This window comes from Nakaseomyces bracarensis (assembly GCF_045282275.1).
Source record: "Nakaseomyces bracarensis strain CBM3 chromosome Unknown Scaff9_0, whole genome shotgun sequence".
In the NCBI taxonomy this organism is placed as follows: Eukaryota; Fungi; Ascomycota; class Saccharomycetes; order Saccharomycetales; family Saccharomycetaceae; genus Nakaseomyces; species Nakaseomyces bracarensis.
This window is the reverse complement of record NW_027263970.1, coordinates 12,622-28,025: the sequence shown is the minus strand read 5'-3', so window position 1 is coordinate 28,025 and position 15,404 is coordinate 12,622. Positions and strand designations below refer to the sequence as shown.

General features: G+C 34.4%; 5 protein-coding genes across 5 annotated transcripts; 2 read left to right on the top strand and 3 right to left on the bottom strand.

Annotated features, from left to right (window-relative positions):
* Positions 1-114: 114 nt before the first annotated feature.
* On the top strand, positions 115-1,920 carry RNJ42_02266 (uncharacterized protein; the record flags this gene model as incomplete). Its single annotated transcript, XM_071052431.1, has 1 exon — positions 115-1,920. One exon carries the CDS (start codon positions 115-117, stop codon positions 1,918-1,920), a length of 1,806 nt encoding a protein of 601 aa, XP_070906278.1.
* A 759-nt stretch (positions 1,921-2,679) lies between these two features.
* On the bottom strand, positions 2,680-4,566 carry RNJ42_02265 (Nitrogen permease regulator 2; the record flags this gene model as incomplete). Its single annotated transcript, XM_071052430.1, has 1 exon — positions 2,680-4,566. The coding sequence occupies one exon, from the start codon at positions 4,564-4,566 to the stop codon at positions 2,680-2,682; it is 1,887 nt and encodes a 628-aa protein (XP_070906277.1).
* Positions 4,567-5,312: 746 nt separating this feature from the next.
* Positions 5,313-7,118, top strand: RNJ42_02264 (uncharacterized protein; the record flags this gene model as incomplete). The annotated part of the gene is made up of 1 exon (XM_071052429.1): positions 5,313-7,118. The coding sequence occupies one exon, from the start codon at positions 5,313-5,315 to the stop codon at positions 7,116-7,118; it is 1,806 nt and encodes a 601-aa protein (XP_070906276.1).
* A 759-nt stretch (positions 7,119-7,877) lies between these two features.
* On the bottom strand, positions 7,878-9,821 carry NPR2 (nitrogen permease regulating protein NPR2; the record flags this gene model as incomplete). Its single annotated transcript, XM_071052428.1, has 1 exon — positions 7,878-9,821. The coding sequence occupies one exon, from the start codon at positions 9,819-9,821 to the stop codon at positions 7,878-7,880; it is 1,944 nt and encodes a 647-aa protein (XP_070906275.1).
* A 670-nt stretch (positions 9,822-10,491) lies between these two features.
* RNJ42_02262 (uncharacterized protein) lies at positions 10,492-13,473 on the bottom strand (the record flags this gene model as incomplete). Its single annotated transcript, XM_071052427.1, has 1 exon — positions 10,492-13,473. One exon carries the CDS (start codon positions 13,471-13,473, stop codon positions 10,492-10,494), a length of 2,982 nt encoding a protein of 993 aa, XP_070906274.1.
* Between the last annotated feature and the right edge of the window lie 1,931 nt (positions 13,474-15,404).

Genomic DNA, 15,404 nt, shown 5'->3' with positions numbered 1-15,404 from the left:
TATTAAGTTTCTATTTTATACAAAAATTTCAGATATAACAACCAATTGTGTAGACCATAGATTTCATTCCAAAAGAAACAGGAATATATAAAAGGTTGAGAAAATCTATTCAAAATGCGGCCGATTTATTACTTTTGGTTAATCTTAATGCTATCAATGGTTGGTGGTATTGTACTACCAAACATTGATGGTCTCAAGACGTTGAATTGTTTTGTATCACCAAATAATCAATTGCCAGAAAAAGCCCCATTCTATGAAAATAAACAATTGGCACCCTTGTTCAGACCTTCTTACAATGATGCAGAGCTAGATTATTCACACCTGGTATTGATCCCTCACAGATACATTGTGATTTTCAAGGATTTTGCTTATACTAGTGAGATGCAGAAACATATAGAAGAAGTAAATCAATTCTTGTTATCCGATATAGAGAAGTCACCATCCAATCACCCTTTCCTAAAGAAGATGATGGATACAGAAAACTCAATCTCAGGTGGAATTATTAAAAGATTCGACCTCGGCTTAGGCTTTAAGGGCTATACCGGATATTTCACAAGCAACACATTAAGATTCATTAAAGAAAAGAATATTGTAGAGTATGTGGAAATGGATTCTGAGATCCATATCAATGAAAAAGAAGTAACAGGTAATTCACCATGGCAATTAGCAAGAAGTTCTCACCGAAATACTTTAGATCTAACAACATACCGTGAATATGTATGGGATAATACAGGAACAGGTTCGAATGTAGATGTTTATGTTTTAGATACAGGAATATTTGTAGAAAATCCGTTCCTGGCAGGAAAAGTTTCAAAGGGAATTAATACAGTTCAGAGTGAGCAATTTGATGACCTTAATGGGCATGGGACACAAATGGCAGGCTTAATAGCAACAGAGTTTGGAGCTGCCCCTGATGCCATAGTATGGGATATTAAAGTACTGAATTGGCAAGGACGTGGCTTAGTTTCTAATATAATCCAAGGATTAGAATATGCAATAAATAATCATCACAATCAAATAGCTGGAGGTTATGCAAAGGCTTCAGTTTTACTGTTCGCAATTTCAGGTCCTAGATCAAAAGCGTTAGATAGAGCAATGGATAAAGTTGTGTCAAACGGGCTCCATGTGGTAGTTGGTGCAGGTAGTAGGGGAATAGATGCTTGTCAATCAAGTCCTGCTGCTTCGAAGAAACCAATTACAGTTTCAGCAATGACAATTTTAGACACTCCCTTAAAGCAAGCAAACTGGGGATCTTGTGTTGACTTATATGCTCCGGGTGACAGGCTATTAACAACATGGCCTAATAGAGCCCCTACACTCTATAAAGAAACCAATTATATCACTGGTTCTTCAGCAGCAGCAGCTCATGTCGCTGGAGTTGTAGCTTACTTTTTATCACTAGCACCAACGAAATCTGACAATACAATAATAACACCAACAGAATTAAAAACAAGCATAAAGAATCTGGCAACTAGAAATAAGCTTCATCCAAAGCTCACAAGAGATGCATCTTTTGATCTTTTGGACTACGATAATCTAATTATTTTCAATGGCGGAGGTTTATCCCTAGAAGACTTTTTTGGACAACCTCTTGAATCAAGCACCACTGTAACAAGCACTCCACCATCTTCTGTGGACCCCACAGAGCCGACGCCTACACCTGACCCTACAGATCCTACACCTACACCTGACCCTACAGATCCTACACCTCCACCTGACCCTACAGATCCAATCGATCCCAATCCTGTAAATCCAGAGCCTGAAGATCCATCAGAACCAGACCCAGAAAATCCTAATTTGCCTGACCCTAGAATTCCTAACCCAGAAGAACCTGTTCCGAAAGAGTCTGGCCCTGAACAGCCAGATATTTATACATTTGCATTTAGATGTATCAAAACGCAGTTATCATGGTTCATATAACTTTGATAGTGAGGCTATTATTTTTCAAATCAAAGTTATTAACAATGTTCCAGGAATAGGTAGCCATATATTCAATATAGTAAAGTATAGCAATCTTTTCAACTTAAAATAAAATTTAAACTAGTTCAACTGTAGCAGTTTATTGGCTATTTCCCCATATGTTTTTGTTTAGTTAGTTTGGAAAATGATACAACAATGCGATGCGAAAATCAAGAAAACGAAGCGCGACTTTTGAAAAAGTAAAAGAGATCGAAGCCCCCTTTAACTCTATTTTTTAGAATAACTCTACAAGTATATGCAAACATTTAAAATTAAAATTGGTATTTCCCCTAAACCCATTCTTTTTAATGAACTAGCATGATATGGTTCAAGTACCTTATCCCGAAGATGAAGATGAAATCAAGTATTACTATGAGGTAACCAAATCATCCCATATTTCTACAGGAACAACAACTAAAATTCAGCGGAACACTGACAGGAATGTGTATACCGAAATCATTAAAGACAACTGTAAACCATACCGTGTCCGCAAGCATAAAAGTAAGAGTACCCACGATGCAGAAATGGTTACAGTTCATAATACAGGGTATACTTATTATTATTTGACTATACTTATGATTTGTTGTGCTACATGGGTTATAATAATGATTCTTAATCGGTTAGAACAGATCATTTTATTTGTTTTTGGGACAGAATAATCTAATCTAAGAGGCTAAATATAGCGGTGGGCGCCGAACAACATGGTGAACAGGACTGTCATTATAAATGTACCATTTTGAAATCACCAAGTTCATTTAATAGTTCCTGAACCTCATTCCGAGGCCTCTCTAACAATACTGACATCTTATCTATTGAATCAGCATCTGTTAGGCATTGTAATAAGATATCTTTCTCCTCTCTTTTAAGATTATCCCAAAACAAATCCGTTCTATAGGATTCATTCTGTGATGTCCATTTAAAGAGTTTTTTCTGATCCGGTACAGTTTCGAAAGACACTTTTGATAATCTTTTAGCTCTTTTTGGTGCCGAAACTTTTGAAGAACCCAATTCTGGCGTCCCCGAGAGAGAGCTATTGTTTGTCTCTGACCTGACGACACCTTTTACTAAATTCTCAGTAATAGAAAGTTTTTTGTAAGCATTCATAAGTGCTTCATCAGCAGCATTGCTATTAATATGTCTAGTTTGGTACATTGCTTTTTCGGCATCGTTAGTTTTATCAGTTAATTCATTTAACTTCAATAAGTTTTCGAGATGATCAATTGATGTTATAATTGGATGTGTGCTGCATCTATATATTATCCCCCTTAATAAGCCAAAAGTTATAAATCTTCTTATGTCTATTCTTTGCTCCCTAATCACATTGTAGTTAAATTTATACCATTCTTGTAATGTTATACCTTGAGATAAAGACCTATACAGGTCAAATAGTATCGATTTAGTCGGTAGAAACTTCGAATTATTGATTCTATTCCGTGAATTTGATGTTGAGAGAGTACTTTCGGATTGTTTTTTGTTTTTGTAGAAATTGTTACTTTTATATTCAACTGAGGATGATCTGGATTGCCTTCTTGACCCAGTTCCATTAAAAGAGCTTAAAGATGTCGTATTGGAATCATTTGTATAGTGTCTTTCATGTTTATATACGGATGATGCCTTGTCAGTATTATGGTCAAAATCCAAATCTGGTAATTTAGAATGGCTAGGCAAAACAACATATGTCTGACAATCCGAAGCCATTAACGGATCCATTAAAAACAAATGAATATTTGAGGTTGGTGCATAGATATTAGTAAACTGAAAAATATCTGTAAGTATCAAACAATTATAATAAACTAAATGTCTAATGAATTCAATCACCACTCGTTCATCATTCTTGCTTAACTCAGCAATCATATAAATTGTATTTAGTCCATTAATAAACGGGATTATGCTTAACATAATAGGATCCCAGTTTACATCGACTATTTTGGATAAATTGACGAGAGATATTGGAACATCTTCCGATGATATATATGGAGTGGGTGGTGCCAATAAAGGAAATAATTTAATATCAACTGCATTTCCTTCATCAATAGGTATCAAACATTCTGAATATGTGTTTAAGTCCTGATATATCCTCATCAGAAGATCCCTTATTGAGAAGCTTGAATCAACGGAAGTCATCGTTGAGAGAATATCATTCAACTTCTCATATTTGTACCGTTGTTCACTAGTTAGAATGGAGCTCATATCATCATTTTTCATTTGAGATGCCGTTTCCACGTCATAATTATGTCCCTTATCCGATGATTTGAAATTGTATATTATAGGATCCTTTTCGGCTTTTGAAAGTATCTGATTTTGGATTTCCAGTACCCTGAACATTTTCCCCAGTCTTTCAATGGCAGGCTCATAAGGTGAAGTTTCACAATCATATGGAAACACAAAGACAAAATTAAAACTAAAGAAATTTCTTGCATATATGCTGGAATTGATAGTAACAGGATAGCATGCTATTCGAAACTTCTCGTACTTGAATGTTATTAACCTGTGACAGAGTGCGTGTTTTGGGATAATATAATTTTTGATCGAATCAAAATTTATACCACTTTTCTCTAAACTCCGTGGAGGGAAATCATACTTCACTTTTGTTATCAAAAAACCCATACACCCTTTATGAAGTAACCGCCCAACCCAACTCCCCTCTAGATTATCATCCTTATATATTTACTATCTATGGTAACTTTCCAGTATCTTGTATTAGGAGAAACCACCGCAGACAACAATGACGCCGAGTGAATAAAGATATTCTATTTATAGAATACTTAGAAGCCACATGGGTCGCTTGGCGGCTATTTTCAATTGCTGTTATACTGCCTTTCACAAACGACGATAACTCTCTACAGGCTTAGAAACCACCGAAGTAATACACCACCATTACTATGCGAGGTCTGGGTGTCGATTGCCCACCCTTGGGCGGCTAAACTTCCTGATTAAGAAAACAAGAAAGCTCCTGCGAGATCTCTGTGAGGAGACATTTGGAAGTTGGGGTTTAAGTGGGGGTGGGCGCTTAAGTTGTTTCTTCTGCGTTGTTTTCTTCGGTGCAAAAAGCTTGTTTTCGATCCTTTCGGCGGCTAAATATTAAGGAGTGACAGTAGCGAGATATTGGAATAGGGGTGAGCTAGTAGTGACCCAGGTGGAAAAAAAAGTATAAATAGCGGACGTGAAACTGGTTTACCGGGGATTCCTTATTTCTCTTCAATATCTAGGTTTTTTTTTTTCTGACGGTCCTTTTGAACTATTAAGTTTCTATTTTATACAAAAATTTCAGATATAACAACCAATTGTGTAGACCATAGATTTCATTCCAAAAGAAACAGGAATATATAAAAGGTTGAGAAAATCTATTCAAAATGCGGCCGATTTATTACTTTTGGTTAATCTTAATGCTATCAATGGTTGGTGGTATTGTACTACCAAACATTGATGGTCTCAAGACGTTGAATTGTTTTGTATCACCAAATAATCAATTGCCAGAAAAAGCCCCATTCTATGAAAATAAACAATTGGCACCCTTGTTCAGACCTTCTTACAATGATGCAGAGCTAGATTATTCACACCTGGTATTGATCCCTCACAGATACATTGTGATTTTCAAGGATTTTGCTTATACTAGTGAGATGCAGAAACATATAGAAGAAGTAAATCAATTCTTGTTATCCGATATAGAGAAGTCACCATCCAATCACCCTTTCCTAAAGAAGATGATGGATACAGAAAACTCAATCTCAGGTGGAATTATTAAAAGATTCGACCTCGGCTTAGGCTTTAAGGGCTATACCGGATATTTCACAAGCAACACATTAAGATTCATTAAAGAAAAGAATATTGTAGAGTATGTGGAAATGGATTCTGAGATCCATATCAATGAAAAAGAAGTAACAGGTAATTCACCATGGCAATTAGCAAGAAGTTCTCACCGAAATACTTTAGATCTAACAACATACCGTGAATATGTATGGGATAATACAGGAACAGGTTCGAATGTAGATGTTTATGTTTTAGATACAGGAATATTTGTAGAAAATCCGTTCCTGGCAGGAAAAGTTTCAAAGGGAATTAATACAGTTCAGAGTGAGCAATTTGATGACCTTAATGGGCATGGGACACAAATGGCAGGCTTAATAGCAACAGAGTTTGGAGCTGCCCCTGATGCCATAGTATGGGATATTAAAGTACTGAATTGGCAAGGACGTGGCTTAGTTTCTAATATAATCCAAGGATTAGAATATGCAATAAATAATCATCACAATCAAATAGCTGGAGGTTATGCAAAGGCTTCAGTTTTACTGTTCGCAATTTCAGGTCCTAGATCAAAAGCGTTAGATAGAGCAATGGATAAAGTTGTGTCAAACGGGCTCCATGTGGTAGTTGGTGCAGGTAGTAGGGGAATAGATGCTTGTCAATCAAGTCCTGCTGCTTCGAAGAAACCAATTACAGTTTCAGCAATGACAATTTTAGACACTCCCTTAAAGCAAGCAAACTGGGGATCTTGTGTTGACTTATATGCTCCGGGTGACAGGCTATTAACAACATGGCCTAATAGAGCCCCTACACTCTATAAAGAAACCAATTATATCACTGGTTCTTCAGCAGCAGCAGCTCATGTCGCTGGAGTTGTAGCTTACTTTTTATCACTAGCACCAACGAAATCTGACAATACAATAATAACACCAACAGAATTAAAAACAAGCATAAAGAATCTGGCAACTAGAAATAAGCTTCATCCAAAGCTCACAAGAGATGCATCTTTTGATCTTTTGGACTACGATAATCTAATTATTTTCAATGGCGGAGGTTTATCCCTAGAAGACTTTTTTGGACAACCTCTTGAATCAAGCACCACTGTAACAAGCACTCCACCATCTTCTGTGGACCCCACAGAGCCGACGCCTACACCTGACCCTACAGATCCTACACCTACACCTGACCCTACAGATCCTACACCTCCACCTGACCCTACAGATCCAATCGATCCCAATCCTGTAAATCCAGAGCCTGAAGATCCATCAGAACCAGACCCAGAAAATCCTAATTTGCCTGACCCTAGAATTCCTAACCCAGAAGAACCTGTTCCGAAAGAGTCTGGCCCTGAACAGCCAGATATTTATACATTTGCATTTAGATGTATCAAAACGCAGTTATCATGGTTCATATAACTTTGATAGTGAGGCTATTATTTTTCAAATCAAAGTTATTAACAATGTTCCAGGAATAGGTAGCCATATATTCAATATAGTAAAGTATAGCAATCTTTTCAACTTAAAATAAAATTTAAACTAGTTCAACTGTAGCAGTTTATTGGCTATTTCCCCATATGTTTTTGTTTAGTTAGTTTGGAAAATGATACAACAATGCGATGCGAAAATCAAGAAAACGAAGCGCGACTTTTGAAAAAGTAAAAGAGATCGAAGCCCCCTTTAACTCTATTTTTTAGAATAACTCTACAAGTATATGCAAACATTTAAAATTAAAATTGGTATTTCCCCTAAACCCATTCTTTTTAATGAACTAGCATGATATGGTTCAAGTACCTTATCCCGAAGATGAAGATGAAATCAAGTATTACTATGAGGTAACCAAATCATCCCATATTTCTACAGGAACAACAACTAAAATTCAGCGGAACACTGACAGGAATGTGTATACCGAAATCATTAAAGACAACTGTAAACCATACCGTGTCCGCAAGCATAAAAGTAAGAGTACCCACGATGCAGAAATGGTTACAGTTCATAATACAGGGTATACTTATTATTATTTGACTATACTTATGATTTGTTGTGCTACATGGGTTATAATAATGATTCTTAATCGGTTAGAACAGATCATTTTATTTGTTTTTGGGACAGAATAATCTAATCTAAGAGGCTAAATATAGCGGTGGGCGCCGAACAACATGGTGAACAGGACTGTCATTATAAATGTACCATTTTGAAATCACCAAGTTCATTTAATAGTTCCTGAACCTCATTCCGAGGCCTCTCTAACAATACTGACATCTTATCTATTGAATCAGCATCTGTTAGGCATTGTAATAAGATATCTTTCTCCTCTCTTTTAAGATTATCCCAAAACAAATCCGTTCTATAGGATTCATTCTGTGATGTCCATTTAAAGAGTTTTTTCTGATCCGGTACAGTTTCGAAAGACACTTTTGATAATCTTTTAGCTCTTTTTGGTGCCGAAACTTTTGAAGAACCCAATTCTGGCGTCCCCGAGAGAGAGCTATTGTTTGTCTCTGACCTGACGACACCTTTTACTAAATTCTCAGTAATAGAAAGTTTTTTGTAAGCATTCATAAGTGCTTCATCAGCAGCATTGCTATTAATATGTCTAGTTTGGTACATTGCTTTTTCGGCATCGTTAGTTTTATCAGTTAATTCATTTAACTTCAATAAGTTTTCGAGATGATCAATTGATGTTATAATTGGATGTGTGCTGCATCTATATATTATCCCCCTTAATAAGCCAAAAGTTATAAATCTTCTTATGTCTATTCTTTGCTCCCTAATCACATTGTAGTTAAATTTATACCATTCTTGTAATGTTATACCTTGAGATAAAGACCTATACAGGTCAAATAGTATCGATTTAGTCGGTAGAAACTTCGAATTATTGATTCTATTCCGTGAATTTGATGTTGAGAGAGTACTTTCGGATTGTTTTTTGTTTTTGTAGAAATTGTTACTTTTATATTCAACTGAGGATGATCTGGATTGCCTTCTTGACCCAGTTCCATTAAAAGAGCTTAAAGATGTCGTATTGGAATCATTTGTATAGTGTCTTTCATGTTTATATACGGATGATGCCTTGTCAGTATTATGGTCAAAATCCAAATCTGGTAATTTAGAATGGCTAGGCAAAACAACATATGTCTGACAATCCGAAGCCATTAACGGATCCATTAAAAACAAATGAATATTTGAGGTTGGTGCATAGATATTAGTAAACTGAAAAATATCTGTAAGTATCAAACAATTATAATAAACTAAATGTCTAATGAATTCAATCACCACTCGTTCATCATTCTTGCTTAACTCAGCAATCATATAAATTGTATTTAGTCCATTAATAAACGGGATTATGCTTAACATAATAGGATCCCAGTTTACATCGACTATTTTGGATAAATTGACGAGAGATATTGGAACATCTTCCGATGATATATATGGAGTGGGTGGTGCCAATAAAGGAAATAATTTAATATCAACTGCATTTCCTTCATCAATAGGTATCAAACATTCTGAATATGTGTTTAAGTCCTGATATATCCTCATCAGAAGATCCCTTATTGAGAAGCTTGAATCAACGGAAGTCATCGTTGAGAGAATATCATTCAACTTCTCATATTTGTACCGTTGTTCACTAGTTAGAATGGAGCTCATATCATCATTTTTCATTTGAGATGCCGTTTCCACGTCATAATTATGTCCCTTATCCGATGATTTGAAATTGTATATTATAGGATCCTTTTCGGCTTTTGAAAGTATCTGATTTTGGATTTCCAGTACCCTGAACATTTTCCCCAGTCTTTCAATGGCAGGCTCATAAGGTGAAGTTTCACAATCATATGGAAACACAAAGACAAAATTAAAACTAAAGAAATTTCTTGCATATATGCTGGAATTGATAGTAACAGGATAGCATGCTATTCGAAACTTCTCGTACTTGAATGTTATTAACCTGTGACAGAGTGCGTGTTTTGGGATAATATAATTTTTGATCGAATCAAAATTTATACCACTTTTCTCTAAACTCCGTGGAGGGAAATCATACTTCACTTTTGTTCCTTCGGTGGGGTGGAATATTGAATAGAATACGGAATGAATGTTAACAAACCCATCAAACTGAGAATTCATGTTAGTTTTAGCAGTTTCCTCTTTATTTATATATTGATCCCTGCTCAATAAACAAACAAACTTTTAAATTAGCTACCTTTAATAAACAACTGCCCTTTTGTTTTAGATTATATACTCTTATGGTATTTATTTTCACTTTCCTCTATATTCCCGTTCTATTTCCCTTAGTAAAATATAACATCTGCCAGCAACTAGTAAATCAAATATCTTACTATCTCGACTCTGACTGGTAAATATGTTATCCCATTGCGAGGAACTGCACTTAAATCAGAATATGCCTTTACTAGTCAGCATGTTAAACTCGACTGTCTTTACTGCTTTCTTGAACTTCTTGAATTTCTTGAAATTTTCCAGGTTCGGCATTTCAAAAGCGATGAGCCGATTGCGACTCATCGAATTATTGATTTAGCCTATACGGTCATTGCGAAACAGTGTTCCTTATCGGTCTATATTTCGATACAATAGAGCCTAAATAAACATCTATAAAGAGCAATTTGTCCTTTAGAGGTCACCTACCATATGCTCATTGACAAAATTTTCAGCTCAATCGTAAATTTTGTCGATGACTAGCACCAAAGGAAAACGATTACTAATATGAACTTTGACAATTATAATATACTTGCTATAAATAAGACAAAACAAACTAACGTACCTCTAAATAAGAGTTAGGCTAAACAAGAATTGCAAGCAGAAAACCAACAATTAAAAAGATTCCCAAGCTGGTATCAATGTTACTGTGGCTTTCGTTGCTGACAGGAACTCCATCACCAATTTTGTTGCTATAGTTAATAAGAGATTGCGATAATGTCGTGTTAATCCAGTTAATTTCTATTTGAGAAGCTACTGTCTTATCAATTCCCAAGTTATTGATCAGCAAATCTCCGTAAAGTTCGCTAGTTTCTTGCTCATCTACCATAAACATTGTTACATTGGTACTGGCGATTGGAAATATATTAATAGAAAAAATTGGTGTTTCCATTGCTGATATGGGATTCTCCAATACTGTTATTGTGTAATCAAATCCAACTTGACTCGAAAAACTATCATCAAACTCTACACTTAACATAGATGTTGCATCAACCAGTTTATATGGGCTTGACACGAGCTTTGCTGTATAACATAATGATTGATCAGCTATACTATGGAAGAAAATTGTTGACGTTGTGCTAGCTGGATTTGAGTTTTCACATATCGTTTTAGAGGCATTCCTGGGGCATATATTCATGAAGTAAGTCTCATTATCAATATAATGATTCTGTTTCGAGTATTGTACATTCGAGTTGATTATAGGGACTGATATCGCACTCGATGGTGTCAATTGATTATTAAGTTCATTGGAAATTGATGTGTACTCCTTATCATCGGTTTGTGATGTTCGATACATAGTGGTAATATGTCTTGATGCTACAGTGCTGGAATAGCTACTAGAATCAAATAAAATAGTGCTTATACTAATGAAAGATGAATTCATTTGTGTTTTCCTTGTTGATACTTTAAGTTCACCTCTTGATTCAGAGCAAGAATCATTACGGATCTCAGAGAAAGCAATTTCAGTGGAGTGATACTTTGAATAATTTACTAGCACGTATTTTGACGCATTACCATTTAGTATTTCAACCACGGACGAGCTTCCGCCAAAGATCATTCTTCCACTTGAATTAATTGAAGTGAAGGAACTGGTTAAAACATCTGGACGGTTTATTGTATCATCGAAGGAGTTAGTAAGCCTCTTTGTCATATTAGAGCTCTCCGTCCATTCATTAGATAAAGAGTGTTCTAGGTTGGATTGAAAATTAGACATATTTACTTGTTCGGATAACGAACTGCTTTCCTTTACGGTTTCTAGAAGGCTTGACAATGATATCTTATTTAAAACCTCTTGTTGACCTGTATCTGATGTTTGAGTTAAGGAAAGTAAAGAGTCAACCTCAGTTAACGAATTTCGATTACTGATAGTGGATAAATATACTCTAGATGAATTGGAAAAAATAATCGATGACCCAAAACCCTCTTGTACATTGTATGATGTGACTGCTGACCAAGAGAAACTGTTTTCATTGGTCGTCAATATCAATTCTTCCTTTAATGATTTATAAGAAGAATGATCTTTGGAAATATTAATGTCTAGTGGAGTAGATATATTATCTTTTCTGGTGTAAAAACCAGTTAAATCGTCGTCTTCCGAAAACAATCTAAAGTCATCTTCAAAAGATTCAAAATTGTTGCCCTCACCTATAACTTCTGATTTTTCTTCTATTGATGCTATGGAGCTTATTTTAGAATCGTACTGAGAGTAGTCATATTCATCATCCTGTACTGTAGAATGATCATTAGTAATATAAACCGAAGTCGGTAATAGTGGAAAAAGCGGTGATGTAACGGCATCTGAAAATCTAGAAGATAACTGTGCACCTAATGATTTCGTAATAGTTGGAATAGAAGGTGAGTTGCTATCTACAGTCGCTCTACTTTCACTACTGGTTATCATGGAGCTTTGATTTAATGAACTACTCAATAATATAGTAGAGCTTGTAGATATCATGCTAGAAGTTATTGCGTTCGGTGGATAGCAAGTATTTTTTATTGGATCATAAAACCCAGTCTTACATTCTTCTTCTATGTCTTCATAAGAGCATGGTAATTTTATTTGATAGATAGTCTTGGTTTTGGGTATGTGATATAAATCAGTACAAAATGTTGAATATTCTGTTCGATAGGTGGAAGTAATAAGGCCCTTATAACATGTTGTTGAAAACATAATATCATTTTGACAATTCTGAGTCACTTTGTCGACCGAATATAAATACTCAGTAAAATCATTTATTACAGTTTTTTCATTTCCGATAGTAAATGACATCGCAAACTTTGCTATGTAGTCTCTATTATTAAAGAATATTCTAATAGGATAATACGATTCGCCAATAAGATATACCTTCAAATCAGCTTTAATTTGTTTTGAACCCCAAAGGGAGTATGCTTGGTAATTCCCAAATTTATCAGATTGACTTTCTTGCTGGCAACAGTTGAAAGCATTCCCAGCACCAAAGTTGAGATATAACAAATCATCACCTTCTATGTGGAAGGTGTAAAAATCAGATTTCTTTGGTTTGAAATATCCGTATAATATCATTGTGAAGTTTGTTGTTGTGATTTGTTGAGCTAAATTATAGTTAATCGGTAAAGAGTTCAAAAATGGTGTACAACCTTTTTTTGGAGTATAATTGAAGTTAAGCACCCCAGTTACATTTTCAGATTTTGCTATTAGCTTACGTTGCTTATATCCATATCTAGGATAATTAACATCAGAATAACTAGGATCCCAGCATATTTTCTGCTCGTTGGGTCTCCATGGCATTTGACAGTAGGAACCATCGTATTTATCAGGACAGAAATAGTAAGGATTTATATAGTCATATTGCCATATTTCTGCAATTAGACCTGGATTATGTGTCACGCCTTCAGGGTTGCAGCCCAATGGGAATGGGTTTTGTTTGGTTGAGCCAAATATTGAATTTATAGTACTAGAGTCATCATTAACTGACAATATATTGCAGGTGTTATCGCCATTAACAAGGAAAAGAAGCAATAGTGTGATATAAAAGGAAAAGATTGAACTATTCATGAATGGTTTAAGCTTAGTGTGTATATTCATTTTTATAAATCGATAGTTTATTGTGTTATTAAAATTTTTTTTGGACAAAAGATTCTAAAAACAATTTCAAGAGCTGTTTAGAAAAACCCAAAAATCCTGTTTATTATAAAGGCTTATCTAACCCTATTTGACATGGTATTTGTAGTCATAAAATTAAGGAATGTCCGCATGGTTGTTAACTCAATTTTGTGAATGTGAATGTTTCAATTTATCTAGTCATAACTCTGTGGACTGTATTAAAGTTATCCTATTCTATATATATGATGTAATATTGACATCATCGAATATGGGTCGACATCCCAATGATGATAGGAAGTTTTACTGGTGGTAACGTTTAATATTGTGTTTGTTTATTATTTTATACGGCACTAATATTAAAAATGTACAAAAACTGTTAGCAATACCCTTAGGAATTTTGTCATATTACTCTTAATACCAAGTAGATGTTTTTCCATGGGCGCAATTTTGTGTGTTAATGTAGGAATTTAGCTGACAAAAGGTTTTAGGAAAATCTTAATGAAGACACTGAAATAACATTCAATAACATAATTCAAAACAAGAGAAAGTTTAGATTTAGGTGACAAACAAATTTTTAGAAGAAACATCTTATGTTTTTTTTAAAAAAAGAATGCCTTTGACAAAATTCACCGGTATTGTTTTGAAAATATGGTTTCTCAGTTTTCCCATTGTTTTTTTTTTTTTTTTTCGAGGAATATAGTTTCCTACATTTTTTTATTTTTACTTGTTAACTACTTGATTAATTTTGTCCGCGGAGACCAATAATTGGAGTTACCATTAAAAAGTGTTTGACACACGGTATCAAGAATATAACAGAATAGTGCTCGAACATGTCACCGCGGAGTATTTAGTCATCAAATCAAAATAAACTCCAAATTACATAAAGTCTCCTTAGTAGTGTTCTTCTATCTTCTTTTCTTTTTAGTTTTGACCGTTCCTCCACGTTCTTCTTTTTAGAACCTTTTTTTTATATATTGGTGAATATTCTATTAAGAAAATTCATCAATATTGAACAAAAAAAACCGATGAATATTTCTCGAGCTAATTCTTATCATCTGTTATAATTATTTGTCGGACGACTGGGAGGAAAACAAGGGAAACTGTAAATGGAAATAATTTCTAATATCAATTTTTATTTACCTTTTATTTATTTCCTGCACCTATTTTTAATGCAATAAGGGGCTGCAAGTTGTGCGTCAAACTAAAAATGAAGAAAATAGAATAGATAGAATAGCACATGTTCTGCCCTACTGTTAACATACTCTTTTTTTGTTTACAAACCGATAATTATAATATGCAAATGTGCTCTGTACATGGAATATATCTTTTTTATGCCCTAAGTTTGTTTTGTATATTTGTTGAAAATCTAAAGTTTATAATTAGAGGTACTGTAACTATAAATAATGTAGTTAATACCGGGTAATGTTTTTATCATCGTAATTTAATATTTTGGTTAACAATCAAGTCCATAGTGCAATATAGTTTTGGAATTTTAAATAATATAACCTCATTTGTTAAGGAGTACTTTTTGTTTTAAGAGGTACATTCACTCAGCCAAAGAGAAACATATAAAGACCAATTCGATATATTAGACTACTAGTTCACTATAGAAGTCAAATGAAAATATAACAGTTTTCTTTCGTGCTCATATCATAATGTCCACTTCTATACTGAGCTCAGTTTTAGATAGTACGATAGCTTTGGTTATGCTTCAAAGTCGATATACCTCAGCAATTCGAAATAACGTTGTGTTATTGCTATAAATAAGCATTTCAATATTATAAAAAGATCTTCTGAGGATCAAATAGTAACTACTTGCTAAACTATGAGAGTGTCTTTATTATTAAACAAGCAAAGTAGGAAATAATAACACTTCTTGAGGGTTATAACTGGTAATGTGCTTGTTTTTATTT